The sequence below is a fragment of the Lagenorhynchus albirostris genome, chromosome 2 (assembly GCF_949774975.1).
Source record: "Lagenorhynchus albirostris chromosome 2, mLagAlb1.1, whole genome shotgun sequence".
In the NCBI taxonomy this organism is placed as follows: Eukaryota; Metazoa; Chordata; class Mammalia; order Artiodactyla; family Delphinidae; genus Lagenorhynchus; species Lagenorhynchus albirostris.
In genome coordinates, this window is record NC_083096.1 from 80,459,797 (window position 1) to 80,478,108 (window position 18,312).

Here is an 18,312-nt window from a genome sequence, read left to right on the forward strand (position 1 = left end):
TTTGGAAAATTTTAAGCCACAGTTTCTTCAAATACATTTTCAATCCCCTTTTCTCTTTCTTCTCCTTCTGGAATCCCTATTATGTGAAGGTTGGCACGTTTCCTATTGTCCCATAGATCTTGTATGTTGCCTTCACTTCTTTTTTTTCATTTGCCTTTCTGTCTCCTCTTCTGATTGGTTGACTTCCATTATTCTATCTTCCAGATCACTTATTCATTCTTCTATGTCATTTAGTCTGCTATTCACTGCTTGTAGATTGGATTTTTATCCTGGCAATTGAATTGTCTATTTTTGATTGGTTTATCTTTATAGTTTCTAGGTCCTTTTTACAGTGACCTGCATTTCTGTTGATAATTTTTTTAAATTCAGTTAGCTTTTTTATTGAAGTATAGTTGATTTACAATGTTGTGTTAATTACTGCTGTACAGCAGAGTGATTGTTATACATAGATATACATTCTTTCTTATATATTCTTTTCCATTATGGTTTATAATAGGATATTGAATATAGTTCTCTGGGCTATACAGTAGAACTTTGTTGTTTATCCATTCTACATGTAAAAGCTTTCATCTCTAACCTCAACCTTCCACTCCATACCTCCACCAACCCCCTCCCCCTTGGCAACCACCAGTTTGTTCTCTATGTCCGTGAGTCTGTTCCATAGATAGGTTCATCTGTGTCATATTTTAGATTCCACATATAAGTGGTATCATATGGTATTCGTCTTTTTCTTCCTGATTTACTTCACTTAGTATGATCATCTCTAGTTGCATCCGTGTTGCTGCAAATGATATTATTTTGTTCTTTTTTATGGCTGAGTAGTATTCCATTGTGTTTGTGTGTGTGTTTGTGTGTGTGTGTGTGTGTGTACATCACATCTTCTTTATCCATTCATCTGTCGATGGACATTTAGGTTGTTTCCATATCTTGGCTATTGAGAATAGTGCTGCTATGAACATAGGGGTGCCTGTATCTTTTTGAGTTGTAATTTTGTCCAGATATATGCCCAGGAGTGGAGTTGCTGGATCATATGGTAATCTTATTTTTAGTTTTCTAAGGAACCTCCATACTGTTCTCCATAGTGGCTGCACCAACTTACATTTCCACCAACAGTGTAAGAGGGTTCCCTTTTCTCCACACCCTCTCCAGCATTTGTTATTGGTAGACTTTTTAATGATGGCCGGCCATTCTGATTGGTGTGAGGTGGCACCACATTGTAGTTTTGATTTGTATTTCTCTAATAAGCAGCAATGTTGAGTATTTTGTCATGTGATTATTGGCCATCTGTATGTCTTCTTAGGAGAAATGTCTATTAAGGTTTTATGCCCATTTTTTGATTGGGTTATTTGTTTTTTCATTATTGAATTATAGGAGCTGTTTTTATATTTTGGAAATTAAGCCCATGTCGGTTGCATTGTTTGCAAATATTTTCTCCCATTCTGTAAGTTGTCCTTTCATTTTGTATATGGTTTCCTTTGCTGTGCAAAAGCTTGTAAGTTTGATTAGGTCCCATTTGTTTATTTTTGTTTTTAGTTCTATTGGGAGACTGACCTAAGAAAACATTGGTATGATTTATGTCAGAGAATGTTTTGCCTATGTTCTATTCTAGGAGTGTTATGGTGTTATGTCTTATGTTTAAATCTTTAAGGCATTTTGAGTTTATTTTTGTGTATGGTAAGAGGGTGTGTTCTAACTTCATTGATTTACATGCAGCTGTCCAACTTTCCCAGCACCACTTGCTGAAGAGACTGTCTTTTTCCCATTGTATATTCCTGCCTCCTTTGTCAAAGATTAATTGACCATGGGTGTGTGGGTTTATTTCTGGGCTCTCTATTTTGTTCCATTGATCCATGTGTCTGTTTTTGTGCCAATACCATGCAGTTTTGATTACTGTCAGTTTGTAGTATTGTCTGAAGTCTGGGAGGGTTATGCTTCCAGCTTTGTTCTTTTTCCTCAGAGTTGCTTTGGCAATTCTGGGTCTTTTGTGGTTCCATCTAAATATTAGGATTATTTGTCCTAATTATGTGAAAAATGTCATGGGTAATTTGATAGGGATCACATTAAATCTGTAGATTGCTTGGGTAATATGGCCATTTCAACAATATTAATTCTTCCAATCAGAGAGCATGGGATATCTTTCCATTTCTTTGAATCATCTTCAATTTACTTTATTAATGTTTTATAGTTCTCAGAGTAGAAGTCTTTCACCTCCTTGGTGAGGTTTATTCCTAAGTAGTTTGTTTTTTGGGTTGTGATTTTAAAAGGTATAGTTGTTTATGTATTCCCTTTCTGATATTTCATTGTTGGTATAAAGAAATGCAACCAATTTCTGTATGTTAATCTTGTATCCTGCTAACTTGCTGAATATGTTTATCAGTTCTAGTAGTTTTTGTGTGGCGTCTTTAGGGTTTTCTATATATAGTATCATATCATCTGCATATAATGACAATTTTACATCTTCCCTTCCAATTGAATACCTTTTATTTCTTTTTCTTGTCTGGTTGCTGTGGCTAGGGCTTCTAATACTATGTTGAATAGAAGAGGTTAGTGGGCATCCTTGTCTTGTTCCAGATTTTAGTGGGAAGGCTTTCAGCTTTTCACCATTGACTATTATATTGGCTGTGGGTTTGTCATAAATAACTTTTCTTATCTTGAGTTTATTACCTCCTTTTTGAATTCCAGGTCTAGTAGACTGGTGAGGTCTGTTTCATTATTTGTTCTTTCAGGAGAATTCTCTTGTTCTTTTAATTGGGAGTAGGTCCTCTTCCTTTTCATTTTACTTAAATTTCTCTGTCTCTATGATTTTAGGAGAAACAGTTATCTACTGTGATCTTGAATGGCTGTGTTTATTTGGGAGTGTCCCTGTGTAGCTTCCATGAGTCTAATATTTTTGGTGTGAAGGCTAGTTTCAGGATGAATGCCAGCCATGCTTTTTCTCAGTGTGTGCTGGCCATTATCCCCTTGACAGCAGGGTGTGGATGGTGGTGTAGTATCTAGAGCCTGTGCTGGATGTGAGGTGGGGGTCCCTCTCTGCTCCATGTCATGGCCCTGTCAGGGGCAGGGTGTGCTCCCCAGTTGGAGTAGAAGCCTTGAGGGTTGGGTTTGATCAGCCTCTGTTGTCCTTGAGTACATGCCCTGCCCCAAAGGAAGTGAGTGTTGAAGAAAGTGAGGCCTGTGTGGTTACAGAGGACCTATGTTCCACCTGTGTAGGCATCTACAGCTCCACTCAGAGGCAGCCCAAGATTGTGTCCCCATTGTGTTTATCCCAGATCTAGTGTAAGAGTGTGGCATGGTGTGGGCTGGGCCTCGAGGTTGGGGGGTTGTGGCTGCAGGGACTGAGGTGGCTATGCTGCCACCTGAGATCTGGGCTGCCTCTGTGGCAGACCTCACCCAGGGCCTCTCTGCCCCAGCTCTAGTGCTGAGCTGGAAGACAAACCACTGTGTACTCCTAAGCATGTTCACAATGGCTGTCGCAGCCCCAACTGGACCACACCCCAGGCCCTCTGGGCTGTTTCTGCCTAGCTAGATCATATCCTCTCCCATGGCCTGTCTGCTCAAGATTCATTGCTTGGTGCTTGCACACTCCTGTTGTGCCACCGTGGACACACACTAATGTTTGCTGCATTTACACCTGTTGCCCTGAGCCCTTGCTGACTATGGCATCTGAGGCTACTCCTAGATCACACCCCAGATATCCTGGTCTGTCTCTGCATGACTAGATATAGTCTCTGGCAAGATTTTGTGCCAGCTTGTGGTGTGGAGTGAGTGGGGCCAGGGCATTTGCCCCTTTGGACTGGGAAATACAGCAAGGGGGCTGCTCCCAGTGCAACACTCTCTACCCTGATTGTCAGCAAGCCAGCATGCACTGCTGGTGAGTAGAGTCTAGTCTTCTCCAACCCTTCTGTCTCAACAGATTTCCCAAGAGGCAAGGGGGCCTGGCCACTCCATGCAGGACCCCAGGACTGGGATGCCCATATTGTGACTCGACCTGCTCACTCCCCAGGGCAAGGGTCTACCCTTGTGGACCTTCTCCTTGCAGATCCCACCAAGGAGCCCAGGAGCTGACCCAGGTCTTCTTTTTCCCCTTCCTACCCAATTAATTACACGTAGATCTTTCCTGCAGCTTTGTTTTCTAGTTCTGCCCCTTTTCAAGGAGGAGTGCTCCATATGTAGATGTATTTTTGATATGTCTGTTGGGGAGAGGAGCTCCATATCCACCTACTCCACCATTTTGATTCTGCTTCAGACAGTTAGCTTTTTAATGACGGTCTGTCTTTCCTGTTTTTACACACTCACCCTGAGGACTGGTATAGAAATTAGAAACTAAGCAGGTGAAGAAAACTTTATTTCTTTATACATATTTTGCTTTAATAGCCACCAAAAAGCCTGTTTCATTTCCTCCCACTGACCCTATCCACCAGTTATCTTAGCCTTCAACATATCGCTATAGCAACATATATAAATATATATCATACATTTATACACACATACACACATTCTAAAGCACTGTGAAGACACAGACTAGGCTTTAGCAACTGGGGGTTCCTCACATGTCACTTAAAAATGATCACTGATTTACTTTACACAAGACTTTCAATGGGCTTGGTGTGGCCATTAGTCCCTAGTTCCCAGAGAGAAGTTGGGATGACAAAATGGGACAGCATATTTAGAGTAAGGTCAGTACACTTTTTGGAGATCATAATAGAACAGAAATAGGAGGTCTAGGCTAAGCATGAGATGGCATCTGGGAATCACTGCTCTCACCACGTGGATTCAAATAACTCAGGTGCTGCAGTGTAGACCAATCCCCAGCCTGACTGTGACCCAGCTCGCTGGCCCAGGTTAGGTCTGCCAACACTGTCCTGCAGGGCACCGCAGCTCAGTCCTGTGCTTTTAGATCTGCTGTGGAGCTCCAGTGTGGGGCTCCATTGCTAGGAAGCAGGTCCTATTTCCCCTGAGTTGACCCTCAGAGGATGAGGTGAGAAATGTGCTGTTGCTGGTTCCCATCCCCCTGGGGCATTCAAAAGCAGTGTCACAAGGTCTTCTACAAACTATGCCTGTTTTGCTTAGTGCTGGGTCCAGTGGACCTTGGCTGGTTATTCCTCAACTGCAGGAGACGCCCTCTGCCTTTCGCCCTGCCCCATCAGGCCACATCTCTGACTCCTTTCAGACCTTCCAGCAGGTGTGGAGGAGTGGGGCCCAGATCCTCCTCAGCAGACAGGGAGCTGCAAAGCAGGGGGGCAGGCCCACCCTTCCTGCAGTTTTAAGGACCTCTGGTGGCTTCGCTTCTTGCTTGGCTCCTGGAAGGCAAGGGTCACAGGACTGGAGTGCACGGCAGAGCCCTTAGGGATTTCACCTGCAGACGAAAATAACACAAAGTAGGAGTCCATTATCAGGCACTGCTGGTGGCTAACTGAGGCTGGAGAGAGATCTGAGTGGTAACAAGCCAGGAGCACGGTGAGAGCCTGTCACGAGGATGAGCTGAGGGGACGTGCTGAGGTCTGGAGGAGCAACTGGGGCCACCAGGTTAGAGGAAAAGCTTCCCACCACCTCCTGTGGTCATATCTCTGCTCAAAGCCACTGCACACCAGGTGGCCGGACCCTACCACTCCCTCTTCAGGGGCCAGTTCACTCTCCAATTCACTTTGGAGCAAAAGGATGGCTTTTGCAATCTCCCAGGAAAGGAAATGCTTAGTATGAAACAGGCATATATAGAAGCAGCCTGTTGTAGGAAGGAGAGGACATTTTGCAGGGACATCCTCCTATTAAAGTTTATGTTCTGTTTACTTGATGAGGAGGGGGAGGGGCCAGGTCAGCAGGGACCTCAGAGATCATCTAACGCTAGTGCCCCCTCTTACAGATGAGGGTCAGCAGGCTCACAGAGACTGGGCCCAGCCAAAGCCACACAGCCACTTAGTGACAAGCCTGGGATTAGATCCCAGGCTTGGGGCCTTTCCAGTGGCCTAGGGGAAGTGGGAAGGATACTTCCAAACTGGGAAAGCCAGGAGGTATGAGAGGCTGTTGGGTTACCTTTGCTGAGGCAGGAATAAGGTTTTACAGAGGCAATCTTGTAAGTGTTCTTCTAAAAAGGCTCAGGAAAAAGAGGAATCATCAGAGAAAAACAGAAGAAATTAGCAAAACAGACAAACAAAACAGAGTTAAATTATGGCCCAACCCATTTTCATACTGTGGGGTCAACATTCTCTTAGGTTACAATTTAGGAACATTCCTAGGAATGTGCTTAATTGCTTATGGCAAAGCTTTAAAGTCCAAGGTAAAAGGTTTAGTTTTTGATTTTTAGGCCATTTCTAAGACCTCAAGTTTTTCATCAAAGCGGTTGCTAGAGAATGTGTTAGTGTTTTAAATAAAAGTAGAGAAGGTCTGCCATAGAGATAATATCTTGCCCTTTATGTTTCAGTTTTTACTTATTACCAAATGCTCTTTCAGATCAATAAGACCCAAGGATTTTCTTTTGTGTTGTTGCTTAAAGAAAAAGAGATATCAAAATCAAATTGCTGTTTTCAGCCCAATAGTGTGCAGTGAAATCAAATTATTAGGTTGCATCTTTCCATTATTTTTCCATATAATGGTATAGGAAACCCCCGAACACCTGACTGGCCTCAGGATCCCTTTACTGAAAGCTGCTTCAGAGGCAGACCCCATATGTCCTCTGACCTCGAGAATCAACTGAACTGCATTTCTCCCCACTCCTGACCTGGCATAAAGGAGACAGAATTGGAATAAGGAGGGAAGATGATGACAAAGTAAGGGTCAACCGAGAGGTCAAGGGAGGTTGCTGATTAGGGTGGAGGGCTGATGAGGATGGCATCTAGAGGGATGCCCATGAGGACCCGAGCTCCCACAGATGGACCAGACATCTGCTCCTGGAAGGTCAGAGCAGGTCAAGGATCCCCTGCACACTCTGATGACAGACAGTGATAAGTTTGGGGCGGGCTCTATGGCTCCGACTGGTGCAGTAGTTTCCTTACCTCCAAATTCGTCCTTGCCTTCTTCAAAACATCGTGTGTCCTGGTCACTGAAACGAGAAAGCAGCCCCCAAGGCAGAAATTACCAGTGGGCCCACGCTTGCGTTGGATTTGTGTTCTAAAGCTTGTCTTTCTGGACACTCAGCTCGGGGTCTCCTGCTGCGCCCCCACCCCGTGTCCCCTCCTCTGCTTCCATGATTACTGATGGCGCAGGAGGTTTAGAGACGTCACATCAGTCTCCCCCATCCCCTAACCTCTCTGGTCTCTGTCCATTCACAGCACAGGTGGCGGACCTGGAAGGACCCCCATTTCCTGTCCCATTCCCTGGCTGGGGGCACCCACACTGGCTGAAGATAAACTGTTCCATGCTCTCCTTCTGCTGGTTGGCGGTCTTCAGATGCTCAGCTGTGCTCTGAAGGAGACTCTCCTGTTTGGATAGTTTGGTTCTCAGTTCCAGAAGCTCCCTTTTCATGGACTCTCCCTGGGAAGAAAAACAGGCTCTGTGTCAACGGTCAGGAGGCCTAAGGCACCCTGTGTTCGGTGGCTCTTTACAGCTCCAGATAGGATTCTACCATCTTCTCAAGTATTTTTGGAGCAGATTTCCCTCATTAAAGCCTCTCAATCCCTCCAGCAGGTGGTGGCTCAGGATGGGCCATGAGGCGGGAGCACTGAGGACCTGGAAGCCCCGGTGCAGATTAGCAGAGGCTACACTCCTGTTGCTGCAGAGGACCTGACTCCAGGCCACACTGAAGCTCCCAGCTGTGAACAAGAGCTCAGATTTCATGCTGACATAGTTATATCACTTGGGCATCACAAGTAAGACTTGGTCGTTGGGAATATTACGCCTGGATATCACGCCTGGGGAGACGGGGCTGGCCTGAGACAGTAAGTTTATAAATATATCTGCCAACCACAAGATGGCAAAATGCTCCCTCCTTGGAATTAACATAATTGGGGCCCCTAAAGTGTCAGTGATCTTAGTCTGGAGTTGGAACCCCTGGGTGGGATCCTGAAACCCGCCTATCCAAGGTCACCAACCAGAAAGCAGTCTGAGATCTGAGAGCACCTGGAGGAGGCTGACTCTCCCCAGGCCTGACCCTGAGACGCAGATGTAAGTGATCTTCTGGAATTCCAGGGGGTGGCTACAAGAGGCTGGGTGACTCCTGGTGACATTCTGTGATCCTGCCTGACTATGTGGACCTGGAGGTGGGGGTGGGCTAGGAAGGGAAAGGAGATGTTGATGTTTTAACATGGTCCTGAACTTCAGCGCAGCCAAACTTCAGAAAGTTAAAGAAACGGAACATTTAGGGGTTACCAGGGCTCTCGTGTCTCTGCCTCCTCCATGTCCTTTCCTTCTACTCTTTGCTTACTTATCCTGGGGGTCAGGGGTGTGGGGAGAGGGGCTGGAGTCAGAGCTGCACTGAAAGCAGCCACCGCGGAGGAGAGGTCTGCCTCCAGGGACGCCCCCTCAGGTCCTCTTGGTCCCAGCTGCCCATTCGGCTCCTGACCTTCAGGATCTGCTGACCAAGGAGGCAGAAGGATATTTGGGGGCAGAGCCAGTAGGGGATGCTGGCTTCTTACCGCTTTGCTGTCCAGCGCAGGGCTGTGGGAACTTGGCAAGGCTGCTCTCCAGAACATGGTGAGGAGGGACGCCGCCTCCTCCAGTCGGTGGTGAAGGGCGTTGGCGCTGTTCCTGAGCTTGTGGATGCCTTCACTGCCCATCACCTGGGAAAAGGGGGAGGTAGCCATGGACATCCCCGGGGCTGAGACATCACTTTTTTTTTTGCTGAGCATTGGCCTCAGCTTCCTTTGTGGGTGAGGCGTAGACACAGGCCTGCTTAAACCTGTGAAATCCTTTTCTAACCTGGAAGCCAAAGTTCTCTGACCTCAGCAGGGACCTCTCTATTTGCAAGAATGCATTTGATTCCAGCTTTCCCCACATTCTTTAGCTTCTAGTCCTGCTTCATGCTCCAGAGTCTAAGGTCCCTAGTTTTGCACTGGCCCCCTTGTCCTTCCGTAAATCACACCTTATGCTTCAAATGGACTGCACCACTTGTAGCTCCAAGGACTGAGGTGCCGCTCCCTTTACCTGGCATGTTCTCCCCCGAGAACTTACATATCCCCTGTTGGCACCCCCCCATGAACCTGTTACTTTCCTTGCCTGGGATAACAGCTGATTCTGGGTTCATGCCCTCACACCCAGAGCCCTTGTAACCTTGTGCCTGGAGCCCCTGGTTATATTTATTTACTCAGGTGTGGGCATCCCTCTCTATCGTGGGGGCTCCTGAGGGCAGGGCTGTCCCTGCATGCCTGTGCATCTCCAGTATCTCAGACAGCACAGCAGCTACTACCTGGATCTCTCCCTGGGGAAGGGCTCTGAGAAGCCTTGCTGCTTGCTCTCCCGCCTTGCTCAGTGTGAGCAGAGAAATTCCATGGCTGCCACCCTCCTCACCCCTTCCACATATTTGGCCCATATGGACACAGATTCTCATTTTCCAGCCAATTGATTAAGTGATTTTATTCTGCCCACAGATGGTCATATGCCAGCATGACTTTAGCAGATAATAAGCTATCAAAGGGTACTCAGTACAGCATTGTGTGTATGTTGACACTTAACGTGCTCTACTGATGAGGACGGCAATGCTGCACATGCTTTTCTGTGGTTCTGAGGGGAAATAGCAAGTCAGCTACATCTGGAACAGAGCAGAGCTTGTAGTGAAATTAGCAGATGAAGATAAAAGGCCTAGCTGGATATCAATGGAAGATGTATCCTCAGCTGATGGGAGATGTGGAGCAGGAAAAAAAAAATAGAGGGAGAAGAAGCTAAAATCAGAAGAAGAAAGGGCCTAAGGAAAAGGTGCACCTAAAAGCTAAAACGTGATTACCTCTGTGCCTGGAGCTTCAAGGCCAGGGAAGTTGCAGGTTGATCTCATGAGCGACGCTATCTTCTTGACCAGCAGTCTGCCCTCCCCAATCTGCTGTCTTAGGGCACTGTAGTCATCAATGTGGCCAATGACATGGCGGCCATGCTTATTGGCAAAGGAGCCATCAGTAGCATCACCCTCCAGCTTGGGAGGGTTCTTCATTACTGGAGAAGCATCCAAACCCAGCTCTGAAGAATAAAACCACAATAACACAGAATCCACTGTTATACATAATCATCCTCAGTTCAATCCAAAATGGACATCAAATAGTGCAAGAGGCCAGAAACAAGAATGACAGTCTTGGAAAGTACAAGTGTGAAGTCCATAGATATTCTGGGTTCTATATTTTCATAATCTTTCTTACATCATCTCATAATGATAAAATTGCCAGGAGGCAAATTTTATCCTTATTGACAAATGAAATATTCAGGACAAATTTAAAAAAATTTTAAATTTGGGGGTTGAGAAGACACAGACAAGGAAATTAAGCTGGATACAGAGAGCACTTTCAAGAAGGAAGAGATTACAGTGCAATGAAGAAATACCAGAGCAATAGGAAAACCACAGGAGGAAGAATAATGACAAAAAAGGCAGCCACAGGAGGTGGAATGAGTAGGGCTAAAGGCCGTGGGACATGCAGAGAAAAATCTCTAAATTCAGATAATGTGCATATAGAGAACCAAAGGTTACTTGCTTTAGTCATTTTCCATCATTAGACCCTGAGTCCTGTAGTTGCCCTATTTACCATTTGTCCTATTGAAGGTTGTGGTCTCTGAGCCATGAGCAGCGGGAGAAGAGCTGGGGAAGACCAGAATTGGAGAATTCATGCCCACATCCCGAACTGGAGGGGAGGCAACTGAGTCTAGGGAGTAAAGATAACCACAACTTTAGGAACCCTGGAATATACTGCTCCTGAAACACATGCACAGCCTATCTTCACTACTGGAGATCTAAGGCAGCATGACTCTCCTCTTACATAATCATCACCCATGTACCACAGTCAAAACCAGTGGAAAACAAACCACTTAATTTGGAGCAAGATGTTCCTGTAATTGAATGCTGTTCCATGAGAAAGCAACTTATAGTTTGAAAAATTATTAGATATATTTTTCTAACCCCTGATTTGAATATAATATTGTATGCAGTGTGTCTAATACAACGCTTTCTAACTAAATATAAATACGTATAAATATATGTAGTATATATGTTAAAAATATTTGATCAAAGAACGAATGGATTTATGGGCGATTAAACTCAGCACTCTAATCACCATTCTGATGAGTCAGTGCTGGAAAATATGTAGTAGTATAAGAAAGAGACATACTAGAAAGCATGTAGTAGTATAAGAAGAATAGGAGACATAAGCCTTGGTGAGTTTGAAATGCCCTATTGGAGACCAGGCAGCAATCCTCCAGGGGAGGTATTGGAAAATATCACGAAGAGACAGAAATGACCCTGCTCAGGCAAATGTGGCTTAGAACCTGCTTTCCATCTCAGGCCTCTGTGCTGTATGCTGATGAGGAGGAGTGACTGAGCCAGTTCAGATGAGTCCTGGCTGGTGCTGTGGGGAGGCTCTGAGAGGGGAAATCATGAGAGGAAAGAGAAGCAACACCGAGACAGAGCATAGTGAGGTGGGAGGAACACAGAGAGCAGATCAAAACTTCTGCTTCGAATCTTCGACTGGCCTCTTAACTCCTGTAAACCTTAGCATGTCAGTTAATTGTCCCAGTGCCTACGTTTTCTCATGTAAAATACAGAGATAGTAAAATCTACCCTAGCTCTGATGAAATTATTTGAAAATTTGTTTGAAAACGTGGTAGATTTTAAAGCCCTCTGCAAATATAAAGAATAGGCATTAATACATACAGCTGTTAACTGCTGAGCACTTATTGCATCAGGCACTGGTAAATTATTTCACTTAATGCTCCATATAACTATGCACAGTGTATATTATTATTATCCTCATGTTAAAGATGAGGAAACTAAGGCTTAAATACCTGAGGAGTTTAAACACAAGGCAAACAACACGTAAGTGTCAAACTCAGAATCTGGAGCCAGATCTGACCCTAAATCCCACGCTCTCAAGGCACTGTATTGAAGCACCTTCGATTGCACCCTGACCTTAAGGAGCGTGGAAGAGGCGAGATTGTCCCTTCCACCGTAGACATCTTGGGGACCTCCCCACTGGCTGAGGGCTTCCTGATTCCCTTTTCCTTCCTACCTTGGAAGAGCAGCTGCTTGTTTCCAGGGTCAGTGTTGGTGGGGAATTTCTGGTTAACAGAGGAGGGGCTGAGGCTGGTTTTGCTGGCACCACCATCCAACTGCTGCTCGAGCTGTAGTCGCAGACAGTTGTTCCCCTGAATGCTGTGCTCCAGCTGCCCTCTCAAAGCTTGGATCTCTGCCACCAGGTGGCTCAAGTCACTGCTCAAAGGGACTTGGTGACAGGCATCCCAGGTGTAAGCTGAAAAGTAGAGAGAGGACGGAGGGTCTAGTGGCACTGAACCAAGTATTTCCAAGCATTTGTCAGAACACTCCTCTGACATTCCTTTCTGCCAAGGACCCCACTGTAATTTCAGGGTCCCAGGAACACACCTGTGATGGATATGTCACTTTTCCTATGCAGGGCCTGGTGCACACTGAGATGGCATACACTCCAGCATGGAGTTTCCTTGGAGGCTCAAATGACCCTCCTCCATCTAGAGGGCATTTGATTGGCAGATAAGTCAAGCCTATTATTTCACCTTATTAACGTCAGTCCTGCAGGCTAGACAGCAGGGTCTTCCAGGGCAGGAGATCAATACTGAACTAGAGAAGGGGAGGGGCTGAGGGAGAAGGAGATGTGATGACCTCCACATTTGGGAATCAAAGGGAGAGGAGGAGGAAGGCATCAGGGCTTTGGGCAGCATGTAAGAATGGGAGTGGGGTACCACAGACCAGGGATCATAACTAACTGGACGTCTCAATTTCTTCTAGTTTTTTTTACCTCCACTCACCACTCATAGCCTGTTTCTATGTACTGGGGGAAGAAGAGATCTAAGAAATATTCTACAAGACCACAATTGCTCATCTAAAAATGTTGAAGCCAAATGTAGTTAAAAAGATAGAATTTGTTTTGGTTTTTAGCAAGGCTATAGGATGCATATACCATATAATACATGCACCCAGTTGCATCAGGGCCACAGGCCTTAACCAAACACATTAATATTTCTGCAATGAGCTATATGAATATTCTCACTAAATGGGATAAATGAAGAGGAGTGCAGGACAAGATGGCAGAGTAGAAGGACCTGAGCTCACCTCCTCTCATGAAAACACCAAAATCACAACTAACTGCTGAACAACCATCAACAAAAAACACTGGAACCTACCAAAAAGATATTCTGCATCCAAAGACAAAGAAGAAGCCACAACGAGATGGTAGGAGGGGTGCTTTCATGATATAATCAAATCTCATACCCACTTCTACAGACTGGAAAATAATTATATTGCAGAGGTCCTCCCACAGGAGTGAGAGTTCTGAGCCCCATGTCAGGCTCCCCAGCCTGCGGTACTGTAAAAGGGAGGATGAGCTACCAGAGCATTTGGTTTCGAAGGCCAGTGGGGCTTGAGTGTAGGGTCTCCACAGGACTGTGAGAAACAGAGAATCCAGTCTTAGAGAGTGCAAAATGGTTTCATGAGCACTGGGACCCAGGGCAAAGCAATGACTGCATAGGAGCCTGGGCCAGACCTACCTGCAGGTCTTGGAGCATCTCCTGAGGAGGCAGGAGTCAGCTGTGGCTCACAGTGGGGACAAGAACACTGGTGGTGGAGGCCCCAGGGAATATTCAACAGCATGAGCTCTCCTAGAGGTCGCCATTTTGGCACTGAGACCTGGCCCCGCCCAACAGCCTGCAGGCTCCAATGCTGGGATGCCTCAGGCCAAACAACCAACAGGGTGGGAACACAGCACCACCCATCAGCAGACAGGCTGCATAAAGTCGTCCAGAGTCCACTGCTGCCTCTAAACATACCCCATGACTTGGCCCTGCCCACCAGACGGACAAGACCCAACTCCACTCACAAGTGGGCAGGCACCAGTCACTCCCACCAGGAAGCCTGCACAAGCCCCTGGACCAACCTCACCCACAAGGGGGCAGACATCAGAAGCAAGAAGAACTACAATCCTGCAGCCTGTGGAAAGGAGACAACAAACACAGAAAGTTAGACAAAATGAGAAAGCAGAGAAATATGTTCCACACGAAGGAACAAGATAAAGCCCCAGAGGAACAACTAAGTGAAGTGGAGACAGGCAATCTACCTGAAAAAGAATTCAGAGTAATGAAGTAAAGATGATTCAAAATCACAGGAAAAGAATGCAGGCACAGATTGAGAAGATAGAAATATTTAACAAAGACCTAGAAGAACTAAAGAACAAACAAACAGAGTTGAACAATACAATAACTGAAATGAAAAATACACTAGAAGGAATCAATAGCAGAATAAATGAAGCAGAAGAACAGAATCGTGGAAATCACTGCTTTGGAACAGGATAAAGAAAAATGAATGAAAAGAAATGAGGACACTTTAAGAGACCTCTGGGACAACATTAAATGCACCAACATTCACATTATAGGGGTCCCAGAAGGAAAAGAGAGAGAGAGAAAGGGCCTGAGAAAATACTTGAAGAGATAATAGCTGAAAATTCCCTAACATGGGAAAGAAAACAGTCAGTCAAATCCAGGAAGAGCAGAGAGTCCCATAGAGGATAAACCCAAGGAGGAACATGCCGAGACACATATTAATCAAACTGACAAAAATTAAAGACAAAGAAAAAATATTAAAAGCAACAAGGGAAGAGCAACAAATAACATACAACAGAATCACCATAAGGTTATCAGCTGACTTTTGAGCAGAAACTCTGCAGGCCAGAATGGAGTGGCACAATATATTTAAAATGATGAAAGGGGAAAACATACAACCAAGAATACTCTACCCAGCAAGGCTCTCTTCAGATTTGATGGAGAAATCAAAAGATTTACAGACAAGCAAAAGCTAAGAGAATTTAGCACCACCAAACCAGCTTTACAACAAATGCTAAAGGAATTTCTCTAGGCCAAAAAGAAAAGGCCACAATGAGAAACAAGAAAATTATGAATGGGAAAGCTCACTGGTAAGGCAAACATACTGTAAAGGTAGGAAATCATCCATACTCTAATGTGATATCAAAACCAGCAGTTGTGAGAAGAGGAGAGTACAGATGCAGGGTATTGGAAATGCATTTGAAAGTAAGAGACTAGCAACTTAAAACTTAAAAAAATCTTGTGTATATATATAGACTGCTATCTCAAAATCTCATGGTAACCGCAAACCAAAAATCTACAATTGATACATGCACACACACACAAAAATCAATCCAAACACAACACTAAAGATAATCATCAAATCACAAGAGATGAGAACAAAAGAGGAAGGGATGAACAAAGACCTGCAAAAACAAATCCAAAACAATTAACAAAACCGCAATAAGAACATACATATCAGTAATTACCTTAAATGTAAATGGATTAAATACTCCAACTAAAAGACATAGACTGACTGAATGGATACAAAAACAAGACCCATATATATGCTGTCTACAAGAGGCCCACTTCAGATCTAGGGACATATACTGACTAAAAATGAGGGAATGGAAAAAGATATTCCATGCAAATGGAATCAAAAGAAAGCTGGAGTAGCAATATTCATATCAGACAAAATAGACTTTAAAACAAAGACTAAAAGAAGGACACTGAATAATGACCAAAAGATCAATCCAAGAAGATATAACAATTGTACATATATATGCACCCTACATAGGAGCACCTCAATATATAAGGCAAATGCTAACAGCCATAAAAGGAAAAATCAACAGTAACACAATAGTGGGGGACTTTAACACCCCACTTACATCAATGGACAGATCATCCAGACAGAAAATCAATAAGGAAACATAGGCCTTCAATGACACATTAGACCAAATGGAATTGATATTTATAGAGCATTCCATCTAAAAGCAGCAGAATACACATTCTTCTCAATTGCACATGCAACATTCTCCAGGATTGACCATATGCTGAGCCAGAAAGCATGCCTTGATAAATTTAAGAAAATTGAAATCATATTAAGCATCTTTTCCAATCACAACACTATGATATTAGAAATCAACTACAAGAAAAAAATAAACTAAAAAAACACAAACATGTGGAGGCAAAACAATATGCTTCTAAACAACCAATGGATCATTGGAGAAATCAAAGAGGAAGTTAAAAAAAAATACCTAGGAACAAAACGAAAACATGATGATCGAAAACCTATGGGATGCAGCAAAAGCAGTTCTAAGAGGGAAGTTTACAGCGGTACAATCTTACCTCAGGAAACAAGAAAAATATCAAATAAACGACCTAACCTTACACCTAAAGCAACGAGAGAAAGAAGATCAAACAAAACCCAAAAATAGCAGAAGGAAAAAAATCATAAAGATCAGAGCAGAAATAAATGAAATAGAGACAAAGAAAACAATAGAAAAGATCAATTAAACCAAAAGCTGGTTGTTTGAAAAGATAAACAATATTGATAAACCTTTAGCCAGACTCACCAAGAAGAAAAGGAAGAAGGCTCAAATCAATAAAATTAGAAATGAAAAAGAAGAAGTTACAATGGACACCACAGATATATAAAGGATCATAAGAGACTACTACAAGCAACTATATGCCAATAAAATGGACAACCTAGAAGAAATGGACAAATTCTTAGAAAGGTACAATCTCCCAAAACTGAACCAGAAAGAAATAGAAAATATGAATAGACCAATCACAATTACTGAAATTGAAACTGATTAAAACACTTCCAACAAACAAAAGTCCAGGACCAGATGGCTTCAGAGGCAAATTCTAGCAAATCTTTAGAGAAGAGTTAACACCTATCCTTCTGAAACTATTGCAAAATATTGCAGAGGAAGGAACACTCCCAAACTCATTCTATGAGGCCACCACCACCCTGATACCAAAACCAGACAAAGATACCACACACACACAAAAAATTACAGGCCAATATCACTGATGAACATAGACACAAAAATCCTCAAAAAAAAAAAATACTAGCAAACCGAATCCAACAAATCATTAAAAGGATCATACACCACAATCAAGTGGGATTTAACCAAGGGCTGCAAGGATTTTTCAATATCCATGAATCAATTGGTGTGATAAACCACATTAACAAATTGAAGAATAAAAACCATATGATCATCTCAATAGAGGCAGAAAAGGCTTTTGACAAAATCCACCACCCATTTATGATAAAAACTCTCCAGAAAGTGGGCACAGAGGGAACTTACCTCAACATAACAAAGGCCATATATGACAAACCCACAGCTAACATTATACTCAATGGTGTGAAGCTGAAACCATTTCCTCTAAAATCAGGAGCAAGACAAGGATGTCCACTCTTGCCACTTTTAGTCAACACAGTTTTGGAAGTCCTAGCCACGGCAATCAGAGAGAAAAAAGAAATAAAAGGAAGCCAAATTGGAAAAGAAAAAGTAAAACTGTCACTTTTTGCAGATGACATGATTCTACACATAGAAAACTCCTAAAGATGCTACCAGAAAACTCCTCAATGTATTTGGTAAAGTTGCAGGATACAAAATTAATACACAGAAATCTCTTGCATTTCTATACACTAACAACAAAAGATCAGAAAGAGAAATTAAGGCAACAATCCCATTTACCATCACATCAAGAAGAATAAAATACCTAGGTATAAACCTACATAAGGAGGCAAAAGACCTGTACTCTGAAATCTATGCTGATGAAAGAAATCAAAGATGACACAAACAGATCAAAAGATACACCATGTTCTTGGATTGGAGGAATCAATATTGTCAAAATGACTACACTACCCAAGGCAATCTACAGATTCGGTGCAATCCCTATCAAATTACCAATGGAATTTTTTGCAGATCTAGAACAAAAAGTCTTAAAATTTGTATGGAAACACAAGACACCCCAAATAGCCAAAGCAATCTTGAGAAAGAAAAACAAAGCTGGAGGAATCAGGCTCCCTGACTTGAGACTAATACAAAGCTACAGTAATCAAAACAGTATGGTACTGGCACAAACACAGACTTATAGATCAATGGAACAGGATAGAAATCCCAGATATAAACCTATGCACCTATTGTCAATTAACAACAAAGGAGGCAAGCCTACACATGGATAAAAGGTAGTTTCTTCAATAAGTGGTGCTAGGAAAACTGGACAGTTACATGTAAATGAATGAAATTAGAACATCCGCTAACACCATACACAAAAATAAACTCAAAATGGATTGAAGATCTAAATGTAAGACAGATACTATAAAACGCTTAGAGGAAAACATAGGCA

The 18,312-nt window shown here is 43.4% G+C and overlaps 1 protein-coding gene across 40 annotated transcripts in view; it reads right to left on the reverse strand.

The window, feature by feature from the left end:
- Positions 1–4,328: 4,328 nt before the first annotated feature.
- Positions 4,329–18,312, reverse strand: part of PDE4DIP (phosphodiesterase 4D interacting protein) — a 223,359-nt gene continuing 209,375 nt past the window's right edge. For 9 of the 40 annotated variants that reach the window (XM_060139190.1, XM_060139205.1, XM_060139186.1 and 6 more), the window contains 7 exons: positions 12,132–12,371; positions 10,656–10,772; positions 9,872–10,098; positions 8,568–8,711; positions 7,329–7,467; positions 6,990–7,036; positions 5,167–5,356 (listed from right to left, as the gene is read on the reverse strand). In XM_060139190.1, coding sequence (XP_059995173.1) covers positions 5,315–5,356; positions 6,990–7,036; positions 7,329–7,467; positions 8,568–8,711; positions 9,872–10,098; positions 10,656–10,772; positions 12,132–12,371 — 956 coding nt within the window. In that variant the 3' untranslated portion in view covers positions 5,167–5,314. Of the gene's footprint in view, positions 5,357–6,030; positions 6,092–6,989; positions 7,037–7,240; positions 7,468–8,567; positions 8,712–9,871; positions 10,099–10,655; positions 10,773–12,131; positions 12,372–18,312 lie in introns of all 40 variants that reach the window. The other 31 variants (XM_060139176.1, XM_060139175.1, XM_060139174.1 and 28 more) reach the window with 16 other exon arrangements.